At 60.1% G+C, this 15,863-nt stretch overlaps 3 protein-coding genes and 1 long non-coding RNA gene across 9 annotated transcripts; 2 read left to right on the top strand and 2 right to left on the bottom strand.

The window, feature by feature from the left end:
- Nucleotides 1-341: 341 nt before the first annotated feature.
- Nucleotides 342-6,629, top strand: TRIM28 (tripartite motif containing 28). Of its 4 annotated transcripts, none has more exons than XM_019711572.2 (18): nucleotides 342-1,029; nucleotides 1,345-1,460; nucleotides 1,683-1,815; nucleotides 3,038-3,106; nucleotides 3,460-3,595; nucleotides 3,670-3,786; nucleotides 3,863-3,977; nucleotides 4,099-4,245; nucleotides 4,340-4,454; nucleotides 4,532-4,638; nucleotides 4,724-4,760; nucleotides 4,842-4,887; nucleotides 4,959-5,211; nucleotides 5,301-5,620; nucleotides 5,694-5,817; nucleotides 5,902-5,988; nucleotides 6,069-6,206; nucleotides 6,296-6,629. In XM_019711572.2, the coding sequence occupies exons 1-18, from the start codon at nucleotides 681-683 to the stop codon at nucleotides 6,470-6,472; spliced, it is 2,586 nt and encodes an 861-aa protein (XP_019567131.2). In that variant the 5' UTR covers nucleotides 342-680; the 3' UTR covers nucleotides 6,473-6,629. The 4 variants fall into 4 exon arrangements, with proteins under 4 accessions (XP_019567131.2, XP_074171551.1, XP_074171552.1 ...); XM_074315450.1 differs by having other exon boundaries at nucleotides 1,348-1,460; XM_074315451.1 differs by lacking the exon at nucleotides 3,038-3,106 and having other exon boundaries at nucleotides 344-1,029.
- Nucleotides 6,630-7,147: 518 nt separating this feature from the next.
- CHMP2A (charged multivesicular body protein 2A) lies at nucleotides 7,148-9,791 on the bottom strand. Of its 3 annotated transcripts, XM_019711628.2 has the most exons (7): nucleotides 9,634-9,772; nucleotides 9,264-9,364; nucleotides 8,621-8,812; nucleotides 7,815-7,994; nucleotides 7,578-7,708; nucleotides 7,438-7,499; nucleotides 7,148-7,357 (listed from the first exon to the last, which is right to left on the bottom strand). In XM_019711628.2, the coding sequence occupies exons 3-7, from the start codon at nucleotides 8,786-8,788 to the stop codon at nucleotides 7,224-7,226; spliced, it is 675 nt and encodes a 224-aa protein (XP_019567187.1). In that variant the 5' UTR covers nucleotides 8,789-8,812; nucleotides 9,264-9,364; nucleotides 9,634-9,772; the 3' UTR covers nucleotides 7,148-7,223. The 3 variants fall into 3 exon arrangements, with proteins under 3 accessions (XP_019567187.1, XP_019567185.1, XP_019567186.1); XM_019711626.2 differs by lacking the exon at nucleotides 9,264-9,364 and having other exon boundaries at nucleotides 9,634-9,791; XM_019711627.2 differs by lacking the exon at nucleotides 9,264-9,364 and having other exon boundaries at nucleotides 8,621-8,834; nucleotides 9,634-9,766.
- Nucleotides 9,792-10,407: 616 nt separating this feature from the next.
- Nucleotides 10,408-13,239, bottom strand: UBE2M (ubiquitin conjugating enzyme E2 M). Its single transcript, XM_019711631.2, has 6 exons — nucleotides 12,902-13,239; nucleotides 11,758-11,852; nucleotides 11,595-11,633; nucleotides 11,377-11,480; nucleotides 11,013-11,076; nucleotides 10,408-10,928 (listed from the first exon to the last, which is right to left on the bottom strand). The coding sequence occupies exons 1-6, from the start codon at nucleotides 13,008-13,010 to the stop codon at nucleotides 10,788-10,790; spliced, it is 552 nt and encodes a 183-aa protein (XP_019567190.1). The 5' UTR covers nucleotides 13,011-13,239; the 3' UTR covers nucleotides 10,408-10,787.
- A 434-nt stretch (nucleotides 13,240-13,673) lies between these two features.
- LOC109434556 (uncharacterized) lies at nucleotides 13,674-14,941 on the top strand. Its single transcript, XR_002135832.2, has 2 exons — nucleotides 13,674-13,968; nucleotides 14,161-14,941. It is a non-coding gene; the product is annotated as an uncharacterized LOC109434556 (long non-coding RNA).
- The last annotated feature ends 922 nt before the right edge of the window (nucleotides 14,942-15,863 follow it).

Raw genomic sequence — 15,863 nt, forward strand, 5'->3', positions numbered from 1 at the left:
CGCCCCCTCTCCCGAATGCCTATTGCAATGACTGGAGACGTCTCCCGGCCGCCAAAGGGGCGGGCATTGAGGCGGAGGCCTGGGCTGACTACGCGTGCGCAGCACAGCGGCCAGACTGTGGGCCAGAGGGGAGGTGAAGCACTCTAAAAACCGTGAGCGCGGACTATGTTGTAGCTATAACGTCAATGATGCTCCGCCCTGCCGCACAGGCGGCGCCAGGGTGGTGCCGGCGAAGGTAGGAGGCTCCAATTCAGGCGCGTGCGTACTCGCTGCCTCGTCTATAGCGATCGGCCCGGGCCCCGCCCCCAAGCTCAAGGCGCCCAGCGCGCGTGCGCAACAGCGTCGGCGCCAGTTATTTCTGTCCCGCCCCCGAGCCGCGGCTCTTTCTGCGAGTGGGCGCACGGGCGAGCGGTTGTTCGCGTTGCGTGTCTTGGGTCTTCGAGGCCACCGAGAAGGAAGCGCGGGCGTCGGCGGCGGCGGGAGGCGAGCAGGCGGCGGCTGGCCGTGCCTCTGCAGCGCCCTGCGCGCAGCGGGCGGAGGCCCAGGCGGCGCGTGGCGGCGCTCGGCCTCGCGGCGGCGGCGGCATCGGCAGCGACCCAGCCGTTGGCGGCGAGTGCATCTGCGCCTGCGCGGCGGGCCCCGCGCCCCTCCTCTCCCTGGGCGCCCGCGGCGGCGTGTGAATGGCGGCCTCAGCAGCAGCGGCCTCGGCCTCGGCGGCGGCGGCGGCAGCCGCTTCGGGCAGTCCGGGCCCGGGTGAAGGCTCGGCGGGCGGCGAAAAACGCTCCCCTGCCGCGGCCTCGGCCTCGGCCTCGGCGTCGGCTTCCGCCTCTGCATCGTCGCCTGCGGGGGGCGGCGGCGAGGCGCTGGAGCTGCTGGAACACTGCGGCGTCTGCCGGGAGCGTCTGCGGCCCGAGAGGGAGCCGCGCTTGCTGCCCTGCCTGCACTCGGCCTGCAGCGCCTGTCTTGGGACCCCGGCGCCCTCCGTCGCCAACAGCTCTGGGGACAGCGGCGCGGCGGGCGACGGAGCCGGTGGGTACAGTTGGGTCCCGCTCTCCACCCGGCAGCTTTCGATCCCACCTGGCGCGCAGATTGGGTGTTTGTGCTCAGTGTGTGGCGGGTGAATCGGCTAGGCGAGAGGATAGGGTCCTAGAGAGTGCTCTACCGGGCGCTGAGATGGGGCGTGTGCTTCAAGTTCGATGAAAGAAGGGTTTGGCTTCTGCTCTGGGAGGGGAGGTCCGGCCCAGTATGGGATGTCTGAGATGGAAGCTGGGGTCCAGTGGGGCGATGGGTGTATATATAGTCTGGATGTGAACATGGAATAGTTTCAATTCTTTTTATCCTCAGCAGTCGTGGATTGTCCTGTGTGCAAGCAGCAGTGCTTCTCCAAAGATATTGTGGAGAATTATTTTATGCGTGACAGTGGCAGCAAGGCTGCCGCTGACTCCCAGGATGCAAATCAGGTATATTTTGTTCTAGCAACAATTAGGAGGCTTTGGGCCTTGGGGGGGGGGGGGGCGGGTCATCAGCTCAGGGGCATGGTTATATCTCCAAAGTTTACTCTTCTTACACTGAGCATCTGGGTAAATTGTTAGGCTAGGGAAAGGCACCACTTAACATTTCTTGGATTGCAAATGCCAGCATTTCTGGTGGTTCTGTTTCCTGACTCTATCTTTGTCTGGCAGTGCTGCACTAGCTGTGAGGATAATGCCCCAGCCACCAGCTACTGTGTGGAGTGCTCTGAGCCACTGTGTGAGACGTGTGTGGAGGCACACCAGCGGGTGAAGTACACCAAGGACCACACCGTGCGCTCCACTGGTACACAAGGCGGATGGAGGGGGGCCTTGGCTGCTCTTCTACATAAGTCCTCAGCTGCTCAAGTGGGTTGCAGATGGTGGATGTGTCCCAGGAGCTTCACTAGGGGGCACTACCTGAAAGGCCTGGTGGCAGAACTCAAAATCAGGAGATTGGGGCTCTGGTATGCGGTCTGATGGTCCAGGTTCGGGAGGGGAAGAAAGGCCCCAGGCAGGGGGGTTGGTGCTGGGGGGAAGAGGAGACAGAAGAAGCTTACAGGGACCTACCTCATTGTGTCTCAGCGTGTACAGAGGGTTCAAGGAAGCTCATCAGGGGAGGCTCCCCCCCCCCCCCGTGGTGGAGGAACTGCCCTGTGCAGACAGGAAAATGCAGTGTATTTTGGAGAGCGATGTGAGGGGCCTTTTTGACCTGGGGTTCCTTGGCACCTGCCTTAAGGCTCTGTAGGAAAAAGGCCCCCCAGCCACAGCGTCTTGACAAGCTGTGAGGTCTGGCCTTCGGGCCATTACTGACAGTCCTGTTTTATTTTTGGGGTGTGGGTGTCTTAAAGCGCAGCTGGGTATTTCTAGATTTTCTGTGAATGTGCTGGCAGTGGTATGGTAACCGACTTGTTAGCTTTCTGAGTGTAGCCTGGTTTTTCATCTACAAGTTCTGAGTGGCCTTTGGGTAGTTAAACTGGCAGCTTCAGCACAGAGGACAGTACTGGTGGGAAGATGAGGATGGCAGTGGTGGCTGTGCGGCATGAGGAGCGAGGAGAGACAGGCAGAGGATCCTGGATTTTAGGCAAAGGTCAGGGTGTAGGATGAGTTAACATTGAAGGAGCTGATGCCTGGTTTGTATCCCAGTGTCGCGTAACTCAGGCTGGGTTGGTATTGCCAGGATGTTTTTGGGATTGGGGAGGAAAGCGGAACAGACTCCCAAGCAGCTTTCTAATGGTGACAGACTCTGGGTGGGGCAGGGGTTGTCAACGTGGTATACTGGTCTTTGGGTGGTGTAACAGCACCGGGACCTGCCGCCCCCAGGGGGCCTGACACCTTTTTGAGAGTCCTGGTCTGACACCTCATTTCTGCCAGCCTGAGGAGGCTCTGCAGTGCCGCCTGTGGGCCTATGGCTTGTAAGGTACACGGCCTTTTCTGACCAAAGAAGAGGGGAGGTCAGCAGGCATGGCTCCTAAGGAAGTTGCCTGAGTGGTGCCTCTAGGCCCTGATTCGCTTTCTGTCTGTGCCAGAAAGCAAATGTTCTTCGTGCCCGGGATGCCTCAGTAGCCAGAAAGCCCCCCTGCTGGACAGAGCCTGCTGTGAGTGGAAGAGAAAGGGAACCCAGTGGGGGGTTCGGAGGCGGAGGAACTCTTTGGAGTGTCCACCTGGAGAAGGTTCCAGTAGAGGGACCAGCAGGGGGGAGGTATCCTGTCAAAGGCCATCATCCTCACAATGCCAGAAGCTGGAGGGGGTGGTCTCTTGGTCAGGCTTGGGACAGGAGGTTTTGAGAGGAAGGGTCTGGGCTCGGGGGCCTGTGCTCTTCCTGGGCCCTGGTTGCAGGGCCCCTGGGTTTTCCCAGTAGGTAGCCCAGGGCTGCAGGACAGGCAGGAAGTGAGGCCCGGAGTTGGACATGCTGAGGTTGGGCTCCCTCCTTAAGGTACCCATTTCCCAGGGCCAGCCAAGTCCCGAGATGGCGAGCGCACAGTGTACTGCAATGTTCACAAGCACGAGCCCCTCGTATTATTCTGTGAGAGCTGCGACACCCTCACCTGCCGGGACTGCCAGCTCAACGCCCACAAGGACCACCAGTGAGTCCTGCGGTAGGACCGGGGAGGGGGCCCTTCTTTGTCCAGCGCCCAGGCTCATCTCTTTCTGCCCTTAGGTACCAATTCCTGGAGGATGCAGTGAGGAACCAGCGTAAACTCCTGGCCTCTCTGGTGAAGCGGCTTGGGGATAAGCACGCCACCCTTCAGAAGAACACCAAGGAGGTTCGCAGCTCGTAAGTGGATGCCAGCGCCATGGGGTGTCCCCAGGTGAGGCCTGCCCGGCTTGTCCTGACCCAAACTGCCCCTCAGGATTCGCCAGGTGTCTGATGTGCAGAAGCGTGTGCAGGTAGATGTAAAGATGGCCATCCTACAGATCATGAAGGAGCTGAACAAGCGGGGTCGCGTGCTGGTCAATGATGCCCAGGTGATCTGTGTGGTGGGAGGGTCCTGGGGACTGGTCCCCTCTGCTGGTCACTGGCCCCATGTTTGGCGGGAGGGTCCTGTGGCCTGGCTGCTGATGCTCCCCTTTCCACCCGTGCCTACAGAAAGTGACTGAAGGGCAGCAGGAGCGCCTGGAGCGGCAGCACTGGACCATGACTAAGATCCAGAAGCACCAGGAACACATCCTGCGCTTCGCCTCCTGGGCCCTGGAGAGTGACAACAACACAGCATTGTTGCTCTCCAAGAAGCTGGTGTGTGCTGGGGCAGCAGGCGGGATGCAGGCAGGTGCCCCTAGCCCCCTGTGGTGGCCTCTCACTGCTGTGCTCACATGCGTCCCGCCCCCAGATCTACTTCCAGCTGCACCGTGCCCTCAAAATGATCGTGGACCCTGTGGAGCCACATGGCGAGATGAAGTTCCAGTGGGACCTCAATGCCTGGACCAAGAGCGCGGAGGCCTTTGGTTGGTCCTTGTCTGTCCCCACGCTGCTCCTTGCCAGCACCTAGGCACTGTGACTCATGTCTCCCTCCTTCTTGCAGGCAAGATTGTGGCAGAGCGTCCTGGCCCCAACTCCACAGGCCCTTCGCCCATGGCCCCCCCACGGGCTCCAGGGCCCCTGAGCAAGCAGGGCTCTGGCAGCAGCCAGGTGAGCAGGGGAGGGTCCTGGGTGGTGGGATGGTGTGGTCCTCTGGGATGCCTGCCCACTGAGGCCCAACCTGCTTTGTCCACAGCCCATGGAAGTACAAGAAGGCTATGGCTTTGGGTCAGGTGAGTGAGTGTGCTGGTAGGTGGGAGACCCCAGAGCACTGGACCACCCCAGCCCACTGTCCGTTTTCTGTCTTTGAACAGACGACCCCTACTCAAGTGCAGAACCCCACGTGTCAGGCGTGAAGCGGTAAGTGTGGCTGTTCTGGGACAGCGGGTGGATGTAGGGATAGAGGTGTTGACACCAAGCTATATCCATAGGTCCCGCTCAGGTGAGGGTGAGGTGAGTGGACTCATGCGCAAGGTGCCACGGGTGAGCCTGGAGCGCCTGGACCTTGACCTCACAGCTGACAGCCAGCCACCAGTCTTCAAGGTCTTCCCAGGCAGCACCACGGAGGACTACAACCTGATAGTCATTGAGCGCGGGGCTGCGGCCGCTGCTGCTGGACAGCCAGGGACTGCGGCCCCTGGGGCCCCTGGGGCCCAGCCTCTGCCCGGCATGGCCATTGTCAAGGTAAACTTGCCTCCAAATGACCACAGCTGGGAAATGACTACTGCTGCTTAGGCCTGCACCGTGCTGAACACCCATCATTTTTCTTCTAGGAGGAAGAGACAGAGGCTGCTATTGGAGCCCCATCTGCTGCCACTGAGGGCCCCGAGACCAAGCCTGTGCTGATGGCCCTGGCGGAGGGCCCTGGTGCTGAGGGCCCACGCCTGGCCTCACCCAGTGGCAGCACCAGCTCAGGCCTGGAGGTGGTGGCTCCAGAGGGTACCTCCGCCCCGGCTGGTGGCCCGGGTGCCCTGGATGACAGTGCCACTATCTGCCGCGTCTGCCAGAAGCCAGGCGACCTGGTCATGTGCAACCAGTGCGAATTCTGCTTCCACCTGGATTGCCACCTGCCCACTCTGCAGGATGTGCCAGGGTGCGGGGCTGTGGGCACTGGGGTAATGGGCTGGCCGGGGTGGGGGCAGCTCCTCATTCTTTGTCCCATGTAGGGAGGAGTGGAGCTGCTCACTCTGCCATGTGCTACCTGATCTGAAGGAGGAGGATGGCAACTCGAGCCTGGACACTGGTGACAGCACTGGAGTGGTGGCCAAGCTGTCACCAGCCAACCAGCAGGTGAGGGTGGGACCTTTCCTTTGATGGTTCAGCAGCTCTATGCCCCATACCCACTAACGTTCTCCATATTGCGTTCCTCTATAGAAGTGTGAGCGTGTCCTGCTGGCCCTGTTCTGCCACGAGCCTTGCCGGCCCCTGCACCAGCTGGCCACTGACTCTAGCTTCTCCCTGGTGAGTCCTCGGACTTGTGGGGAGTTCCGGGCAGGACTGGGCACCCTGCCTCACCTCCCACCTGTGGCCTTTTACTGTAGGATCAGCCTGGTGGCACCTTGGACCTTACCCTGATCCGGGCCCGCCTCCAGGAGAAGTTGTCACCCCCCTACAGCTCCCCCCAGGAGTTTGCCCAGGATGTGGGCCGTATGTTCAAGCAGTTCAACAAGCTGACAGAGGTGAGCCTCTGGAGAAGGGCAAGGTGGGGGTCGGCTGGGGGAGGGGGAGGGGCTGGAACCCACCCTACCATGCCACCCATCTTGCTCAGGACAAGGCGGATGTGCAGTCCATCATTGGCCTGCAGCGCTTCTTCGAGACGCGCATGAACGAGGCCTTCGGGGACACCAAGTTCTCTGCTGTGCTGGTGGAGCCCCCGCCCCTGAGCCTGCCTGGTGCTGGCCTGAGTGCCCAGGAGTTGTCCAGTGGCTCTGGTGATGGCCCCTGAAGCTGGTCCCCTTGAGCCAGCTCAGCCTATTGGTCCTGTCAGCCCTGCCCATCCCCCTCTGGTGACCTGGCTCCCACTCCTTGGTACCCCATTCCCCAGCCCTTCACAATATGGTTTTTACTTCTGTGGATTTAATAAAAACTTCACAAGTTCCTCAGCCTTGGTTGGTGGGGGCAGTGTTCTGGGGCTTGGTCTCTTTCTGCAGCTATCTCACCAAGCCCTGGTGGGCCCTGCAGGGGTAGGGCGTCCCTCCTGGACAATCCCTGATGTGGTGAGTCTCAGTTGAGTGGGAGGGGGTGCCCTGTGGGTAGGCAGGGGGAAGCCTGTTATCTGCTTAGTGGTGGCCCCTTTTTCTGAGCACTTCCTGGACTTGGCATGACTAGATGATGCACTGGTGAGCTGGATGGGCTGAGGCTCCAGAATTCTACCAGAGTATTAGGAGCCTGCTGTTTTGGTAGTGATAGTGCAGTGTTGAGGCCAAGGTACTGGAGGCCTGGAAGGGATGCTGCAACTGGACCCAGAGCCCCAAGTGTGAACATGGGTGAGCTTGGCCTGTGTACCCCTTCCTTCCCCAACCCACACCCCAAGTAATCTGGCACTTGTCCTCTTGAGAGCCATGCCCTGAGTGATTCAGGCCCCAAGAGACCTATGTGAGGCCAGTCACAGGCCCAGGAATAAGTGTCCAGTATCTTTTATTACAGACAGGGTAAAGTGAAAGTGGGTGTCACTGGCCTTGGATGGGATGGGGCAGTCAGTCCCTCCGCAGGTTCTTGAGACGTTCCTCCAGGTCCGCATCTGCATCCACAAGGGCTGAGGCTGAGGCCGCAGCCTCTGCCTTCTTCCCACTGGCAGCCACACTGAGTGAGCCTCCAGTGGATGGGAGGTCTGCAGAGAGATGGGGGTTAGAGCCCCTTGTGGGAGACAGTGTTGGGAGGGAAAACCGAGCCCAAGCTGTGGGCACTCACTGGACAGCTCGTCTGTCAGGCTCAGTCCCAGCTCATCCAGGACCTGGGACACAACTGCGTCACTAGATGAGAGAAGACAGAAACTGAGGGTCAGGCACGAGAGGGGCAGTATCCACTCCCACCCCTACTGGTGTCCGTACCTCTCCTCTTCATCTTCCTCATCGCCCATGGCATCGTCAATGGCATCATTCATCATCTCCTCTTTCATGTCCATTATCTCTGCCTGCCGCTCAAACTCCATCATGATTTTCTGGATCTGGGGCAGCTTGAGCTATGGGAGGAGGGGTGTGTGTGTGTGTGTGCACGCGCGCGTGCGAGCCTGGTGCCTGAAGGGTATGGTGGGGGCGGGGGCCCAGGGCGGGAACAGGCTTACCTACCTGCCTGTTCATGGTGCCCATGGCCTTGGTGACGCCTTTCATGGCTTGTGCCATGGAGTTGTTGGACTTGAGCGTCTGAATCTTGAGGGACACAGCCTGGATGTTGGCCCGCATCAACACAAACTTGCGCACGTAGCGCCGTGTGCGCACCAGATCCTTGGCCATGATGCGCACAGCATCCTGAGAAGACGGGACAGGTGGCAGGCAGAGGCCCTGTGGCTAACCCCAGCAGTTACTGATCCCTCTTTCCAGCTTGGTCCACAGGCTCCTCTCTGAGCTCACATGCTGGGAGGGAGGCTGGGCCACACAGTCACTGCCTTGACTTACACACCCTGTCTTGGCCATCTCACACCTGGCAGTTGCAAACCTGCCCAAAGCCAGCTTTTCACTTCCTCCCCAAACCTCTTCCTTGCCTTGCCCATCCCAGAAAATGGCACCTCCTCAACCCAGCTGCTCAGGCCCAAACTGTCACCCATCACAGGCTTTGCTCACTCCTGGTTCAGTCAGGCTGTCTCCTCATGGCCCAAAGGTCCGAGTACCCCAGGCCCTGTCCTTCTCGCAGCAAACCCTTCGGCTCAGCTTCCACTGTGGCCCAGGTTTCTGAGTGGTCTGAGCTCAACCATCACTTCACCTAACATTTGCTGCCTGGATCTTCACAGGCACGCTGCATTACTCATGGTTCAGCTCTGATCACTTCCTGGGAGGCCATTTTCCTCAAAGCACGTATCTGTTGGTGTCCTGTCCCACTTGCTGCAGTCACAGCAGTGCCTGGCCCCGTGTCCCAGCTCCTGCCCAAACGAACTCACCATCTGGCCCTGCTTGGCCATCTTCTTGATGTCTGCAATGATTTTCTTCTCCTGTGTCTCCAGCTTCTGTCGTTCACGGTCTAACTCTCGCATGGCCCGGTTCAGGGCCCGTTGGTTCTGCCGCAGTAGCTCCTCCGGTGTCTTCCGGCGCCCAAACAACAGGTCCATGGCAGCAGGAGCCTGCTGGGGGGCCTGGGACAAGGGCAAAGCCTAGCTGCAGGGTGGCAGAGGCCCAGAAAGGTGGCCAGAGGCAGAGCCAGGGTCATGGCGTGTATTGGGGGAGGGATGAGGGAGCCAGCAGGGAGAGGAGTTGGGGATGGAAGACAAAAACAGTGCAGCATGAAATATCGGGGTAGGAACAGGAATGGGAACAGCCAAACCTGAAAGTCATCCACAGCGTACCCACACAAGCCCCATCTCCATCACAGAGCCCCAACAGAGGCTCAAGGTTTCAGCCTCCCTCTCCAGACCGGGAGGTGAGGTCTTGTTGTCTCTGATGTAATGAGACTGGAGGTGGATGTGTGTGGGTGCACTGGGGGCATTTGGGACCCTGAGCGACAAGGGCAAGGCGGCTTGTGATGGCAGGGCAGGGTAAGTGGAGACCCTCGGTGCCAAGTTGACAGCATATGGATCTTATTCGTACCGGGAGGTCCTTGAATGCTGAGGGAACCTGGTTTTGGAGAACACGGTTGGGGGCGGTCGGAGACCCCTGTACCACGAGAATGGTATGGATGTTGGGGCGCCCTGTAAACACAGGCCAGGGTCTGGAGTCGTCGGGGACCCCTGAACATCGAGGACGGGATGGTGGGCATTGGGGCGCTCTGCACATTCAGAACAGAGTCTCGCGGTGTTAGGGGTCCTGCGCTCCAACAGCAAGGCGGCGTAAGGCACCCCGATGGTGAGGCCAGGGTCCCAGGGAAGAGCAAGGTCCTCGACGCCGGGGCGAAGAGGCCCTCGTACTTGGCCGCCCACGAGCCGCCCCCCGGACCCAAGGCCCAGCAGGGGCCACTCACCGGAGCTGGGACAGGGACCCGCTTCCGCTTCCGGGCCTCTCGTTCGGATTTCGGGCGCGCCCACCGACAGCCCCTCCGATCTGTCGCCTCTACCGTCGCCGTTTCCGGATTAAACGACCTGACGTCATATACCCCGCCCGCACCCGGAATGCTGGGAGGTGGTAAGAACGCGCGTGCGCACGCGCCGTGGAGCAGGCCGGCGTGCACGCGCATGCGCACTATTTCCCGTTTCTCCGTGTCAGGCCTGAGGGTGTGTCACACGTTTGTGTCCCGCCTCAGGAAGCCGGGCCACACCCGAAGTCCCGGTGCCCGCAGGGTTGGTGCACCTTCCGACACCTTCTCCCAAGCCACCCCAGAGGTCTTGCATTCCATCACTTCACACACTAGAGGGCCCAGCTCATCCAAGGGCCCCTGAAGTCTCCCTGATGTTTTTGGATCTCAGGCACCTGGTAGTACCAGGCAGGGTCCTCTCCTGTGGGTCCACCAGGGCAGGAGGGGGCTGAGGTGGAAATGGCGCACTTTCCCCTAACCTAGTCTGCTAGCCAGATAGTCAGTGCTTACTGGATCCCACCCCTGCCTCATCCCAAAGTGGGAATCGTCCCACACAGCCCAAGACTTGGGGCTTGATCTCCCCATTGCCCAAGGTAATGGACATCCTGCTGAAGGGTGCCCCAATGCCACCTGGGACCACACACCTCCCAGCACTCTTGTCCAAGGAGCCCTGCTGGATATCACCTGCCCCTCCCCGTCCACAGAAGGAAGAGGCGGAGGCCATGCAGTAACATTCCCCTTTAATAGCCTGGAGGAACCTCCAGTGGTGGAGGGATGGGGTGGCAGGGCCCAGGCCACCCAGTCCCCTTGGCTACCCACCCCAGTGCCCAGAGTGGGGGGTCGGACGGCACCCAGCGGGGGGCTAGACAAGCCAATTCATTTCCCATTGCTGAGCAGGTCGGGGGGAAGACAGAACCGACCTTAATCACACGGTGGTTAAAACAAAAAAAAAAAACTAGGAGTGGGTGGTAGAGAGGAGGCAAGGCCAGGGCATGGGATCTCCCCCCACTTGCCGCCCCATGCTCCCCACCTGTGGGCCCCAATAAATATTTGCAGGGGACGCCAGGGCTGTTGGCCCTGGCAGGGGTGGGTACGCGCCAACCCTATTTCAGGCAGCGCTCGAAGTAGGTGGAGCCGATGTAACCACCTCGCATGGAGCGCTGCACATTCTGCTCAAACAGCCGCCGGTTGTTCTGCAGGACCTCAGCGGCCTCCTTGTTCAGCGGGTCTTCAGGGTTGGGCTCCTGTGGCCAGTATGGGCAGGGGTCAACATGCCCAAGGGGCCGACAGCTAACCTCCCCAAACCCTACCCATCCAGCCCTACTCACCAAGAAGAGATACTGCAGGCCATAAATTATGGAGTTTATCGTAAGGACTGGCTTCCAGTCCTCTCTGTGGACAGAGAGCATCAGGTTCAGGGACTGGTGAATGTGCGGCTGCCACACGCCCTGCTGGAACTGGACATGTCAGGCCCAGGGCGTGGGACAGTGCAGATGTGAGAGGCTAGGGGGAGGGTGCAGAGCAGCCCAGGCCAGGGAGAAAGCCAAGGTCTAGCCATGAGGAAGAAAACATGGAGATGAAGAGAGATAGGGACACAGACCACAGGGGGAGGGAAGGGACACTGGTTCAGTGCAAAGCAATGAGGGGGGCCTGATAGGGCTGGGTAGAGCAGTGGAGGGCCAGCGCCCTCACCTGAGGATGTTGAGGCAGACGTTGCCCTCGAGGTCAATGTTGGGATGATAGACCATCGTCTCACACTTCACCTTGGGGGGGTCATGCGGGTAACCCTGGCCCACCTGGCTCCAGGAAAAGAGAGGGGGAAGTGGATAGGTACCCAGGCAGTGCTTGGCTGGGGCTTCAGCTGTTGCCTCCTCAGCCCAGGGAGCCACCCCTGCCCACCTGGAACTCACCTTAAAACTGAACACAAACTTCCCACTCTTGTAGAAGCCCTGTGCGGAAAGAGAAAAAGGTGTTAGGGCCCCATCCTGCAGGGCCTGACAGGTGAACCAGGTCTCCCTACTTGGGAACCAGCCCCTGGACTGTGCCTGGGAGTCCAGCTGAGTGTGCCCTCACCTCATCAGGACAGATAACCAGTTTGAAGTTGAGGAGATCGTCGGGATCTGAAAAGCTGATGTCACACGTCTTGGGCAGGTTTAGCTCGTTTATGTCTGGGTTTGCACAGCAGAGAAAGGGAACAAAGAGGGAAGAGTGAGAGAGGAGGGTGCTCGGAGCACGTACAGGTGCCAGCAGAGCCCCTATGGCTTCATCCAAGACTCCCGGGGCTGTCCTGGGCTGTGCCCCACATCCCCAACTCTCTCCTTGCTCTTTCTGCACCTCAGTCTCCAAGCAGGATCTTCTGGGTCCACAACAACACCCCAAATATGCATCTTCAGTTGTGGCTGTGCCCTAGCTCCCGGCCCAGGATAAACTCTGACTCTTCTGAATACACTGCTCCCAAGTGGCCCCCAAGAGTCTCTGACAACCCCAAACCACAGGATCCCCAGCCTTGACCTCCAACTTTCTAGTGGACCCTGCTCGTCCCCACTTGTCCACCCAAACTCAAGGACCCTGGCACCTCCATACTCTAAATCATCCCCTCACCAGTCCCAGGTCTCCAGCATCTCTCCTCTGCCTGTCATCCCAAACCCATGTTCCTATCTGACCTCCAGACCTGTGAGTCCCCAGCCTCAATCTCCCTGGCACCCACTATCCCTCCCTCCTCTACCTGTCACCCCAAACCCCAAATTGCCGTATGATGACCCCCAGTCCGTCTCTACCCATCTGACTCTCAGATTCCCAGTGACCCCAGCATAATATACGAAATCCTCTCCCACTCTTATCCCCAATCGGTGGCTCCCACTATCCCCATCTCCTTTGCTTGTCATTCAGGTTCCCGTTTGACCCCCCGACTCTCAGTCCCCCGCCCCCTACCACCACCCTCCACCGCCTGATCCTCAGATTCCCGGTCCCCAATACCAGACGCCTGCCTGGCTTTCCAAATATCCTAACTGCCCCATCCTGTGCCCCGCTTCTCTGATCCCCTTTACCCCCGTGACTGCATTACCCCACGCGATTCCCCCATCACTCCATCTCAGGCCCTGACCTCCGACCCCCCACATCCATGGCCTCCAATCTGACATCTCTGGCCCTGGGGGGAACATTATCCAACTCCTGGTCCCCCCATAACCCGACCCCGGCCCTGACCCCCGACCCCTACCCTTCTGGATCCGCAGCTGCGCCGCCGACGCCTTCTTGCTGCTGCCCTTGGTGCCGCCCGCCGACTCCTCCTCCTTCTTCTGCTGCTTCAGCGAGAACAGCTTGATCATCCTGCCGCCGCCGCCGCCGCCGCCGCCGCCGCCGCGGGGCCCGGGACCCCGGCCACACGGCCGCCCGCCGCTGCCCGCGCCACTCGAACCCGCCGCCGCGGCCTTCTCCGCTGCTGCCGCGGCCCGTCCGGCCTGCCGCGCCGCTCCGCGCCCACCGCGCGGCCCGCGTCGGCTCCCGTAGTCCAGCTCCGGCCTGCCCCGGCGCCTCGGGCTCGCTCGGCAGTGCTCGAGCAGACTCGGCTCTCCTCGGGACTGTTCGGCCCCGCCCCCACCCGGCCGCTCCCTCCGCCTCCTCGCCCGCTCAGGTCTCGGGCCCAGCTGTGGCTGCGGCTGCGGCTGCGGGCTGTCTGGGACGCGCCGTCAACTCGCTCACTCACTCCTCCGCGAAGGGGTTGCAGCAAGGGTGGAAGGAGGCGGAGGCGGTGTATAGGAGTCTCGGCAGCAGCGGCTTTGGCGCGGAAGTCCGCAACGGCCTCGGGCGCCCTACCACTTCGGCTATTTCCGCCGCCTTCCCGCTTCGGCTCTTCCCGCCCGGCCTGCGCTGTGCGCCTGCGCAACCATCGCCGCCATCCCCGCCCCGCGTTGCTCAGCGATGGTGCATAGGGTTCGGGCTCTTTCGGCTGGGCTCGAGTATTTCCGCTTGTCTATGCGTCTCGTGGTCACTTCCGGAGACGCTCGCGGATACAGGCCAGGGGCGGTGTCGCCGCCATCTTTAAGTGGGGCAGATGCGGCTGCTTCGCTCGCTCTCGCCTATTCCCACTGGCACTAGTGCAGACCGCGGCGGGTGTGGGTCAAATGGGGTTTTTTCCCCGGAGGTCACAGACAGGGGCATGGTGATCGCTGCGGGCCAGATCCCAGCGCAAGGCCAGGGGCGTTTCCCAGCGAGTGCGGAGTCTAGTACTCTCGTGTTCTATCTTAAATCCAATCAAAGAACCCGCTCGGGGAGATTCTAGTTGAGGTAAACTAACAAAATGTATTGTGCCAGAGTGGTCAGCACCCTGGACGGCAATGCGGGTGGACACTCGGGTGGGGGTCGTTCTCGGTGCCTGTCATGAGCTCTAGGGGGGCGCAGGACGACCTTACGCCGCCTGCAGGGGCGCTGTGGGCGGGGCCAGCCTCCCCTTCAATCACAGCTCAGGCTGTCCCGCAGGGTTCCGCAACTTCCTGCTGTCACCGCGGAAACCGTGAGGTGGGTCAGGAGTGGCGTCACGAGGGTTGGCCAGCACCCGGGCGGACCTGTGGGGGCACCCGGGGCTCTGCAGCTCAACCCTTCCGCGACCCCTTCTGTCCCTGAAACAACTTGCCGTCCCCTCCCAGAGTATTGCGGGAGACATGGTCCCGGCGGTCCAGTTGGGGCCACGCTACGGTCGGCCAAGTTCCTCTCGGCTGCCTGCCCTGTCCCAGGCCCGTGGCCCTCATCTTGGCCCCATCCCCCATCCTCACCTCAAGGAGTCGCCTCCTCCTCATCGCACCTTGGTCTGGCGTCTATCCCGGTCCCAGCCTCCGCGGAGGCTCTGCCGTGTGAGTGCCGGTTACCCTTAGCGTCCTTGGTCTCCGTGGACTGATCACAGCTGTATTTCTGTAATTGCTCCCCCTTTCGGACCTTCCATTCTCAATGTCAACCAACCCTGATGCCCCCTTCAGCCCCCTGGTTGTTCCAGCCTCACACTCCTAGCATCGTTTCTTGACTCCCGTGACAACTGAGCGCTGGAGGGGAGCCAGGGGCTAAGGATGGGGGCTCAAACCTCAAAACAGCTCAGGTTTGGGGCTGACGTAATTGCAACCGTCCCAGCGTTCTCAAGCTTCAGACATAGTTGGTCCTGGGACTCAGAGGTCCCCTCCAGACTCAAGCTCTCCCTTTAACCCTTCCTCTCCGTTGTTCTTAGCTGTTCTGCTTTTGCTGATTATTTTCATAAACACTGTCTCCACATTAGGGTTGATGACCATCATGCTGTTTCCAGCCAAAGTTTCAAGGGGGAAGTTTCTATTGGGCAACCTGATCCATGTGTTCATCCTCAGGCCAGTTGCTGAGGCCCATCAGCTAATGGCCCATCTGGGGGTAGGGTATTGGTTCCCTGGAGAAGTGACACTGGACTAGCCAAAGCTAGACTTTCGTGGTCTCTAACATCGTGGCTTACCCACAGTGCAGTGGGACTCAACCATGCAAGCAATACGAAGCCATTGGGTCCAGATTAAGGAGGTAGGGCATGGCCAGACTGAAGTAGAGGGGCGGGTTGGAAGTGGTGCATCTGTGTCTTCCTTGTCACCCTCACGACCACCCAAGTGGTAGAAGGGCACAGGTGGTTTGGGTGTCAAGAATTCCTGTAGGCCCTGGGCCTGCAGCCTCTTCGGAGGCACAGGGCTTGGCATGTGTAAAGGTCCTGAAGGAAGCTGGGGTCAGAGCCTTGGAGGAATGAGGCAAAACATGATGGGCGAGGAGTGAGGTGTTAGGGTAGCTTTTGGGAGCTGACACTGGGAAGATAGTGTCCATTTTTTAAAGGAGGGGCAGGAGCAGGCAGGGAGGCTGAGTGCTGTGGACCTCCAGGCTGGAGATGTGTGGCTGGGATCAGAGCAGTGCTTCGGAGTGGACAGAAGTGGACAGATTTGGAAGGCTGGGGTTGGGGTGAGAATAACCGGGTTTATATTGCATGGGGAGGCTGGGCTTGGGAGAATGGGGTAAAGTCCTGAAAGAATGTGGATTTCCAGATAAATCCTTCCAGGCTTTATACCTAAGAAATGTATTCCTAGGTTTCAAGTTTTACAAACACACATCCCAGGCCGGCTGTGGTCTGCTGTGCATGTTTGCTACTTATATTGTATGTGATAATCTTGGCTGGCTGGGGAGAACTGGGC

Source organism: Rhinolophus sinicus, linkage group LG11, assembly GCF_036562045.2.
Source record: "Rhinolophus sinicus isolate RSC01 linkage group LG11, ASM3656204v1, whole genome shotgun sequence".
Classification (NCBI taxonomy): Eukaryota; Metazoa; Chordata; class Mammalia; order Chiroptera; family Rhinolophidae; genus Rhinolophus; species Rhinolophus sinicus.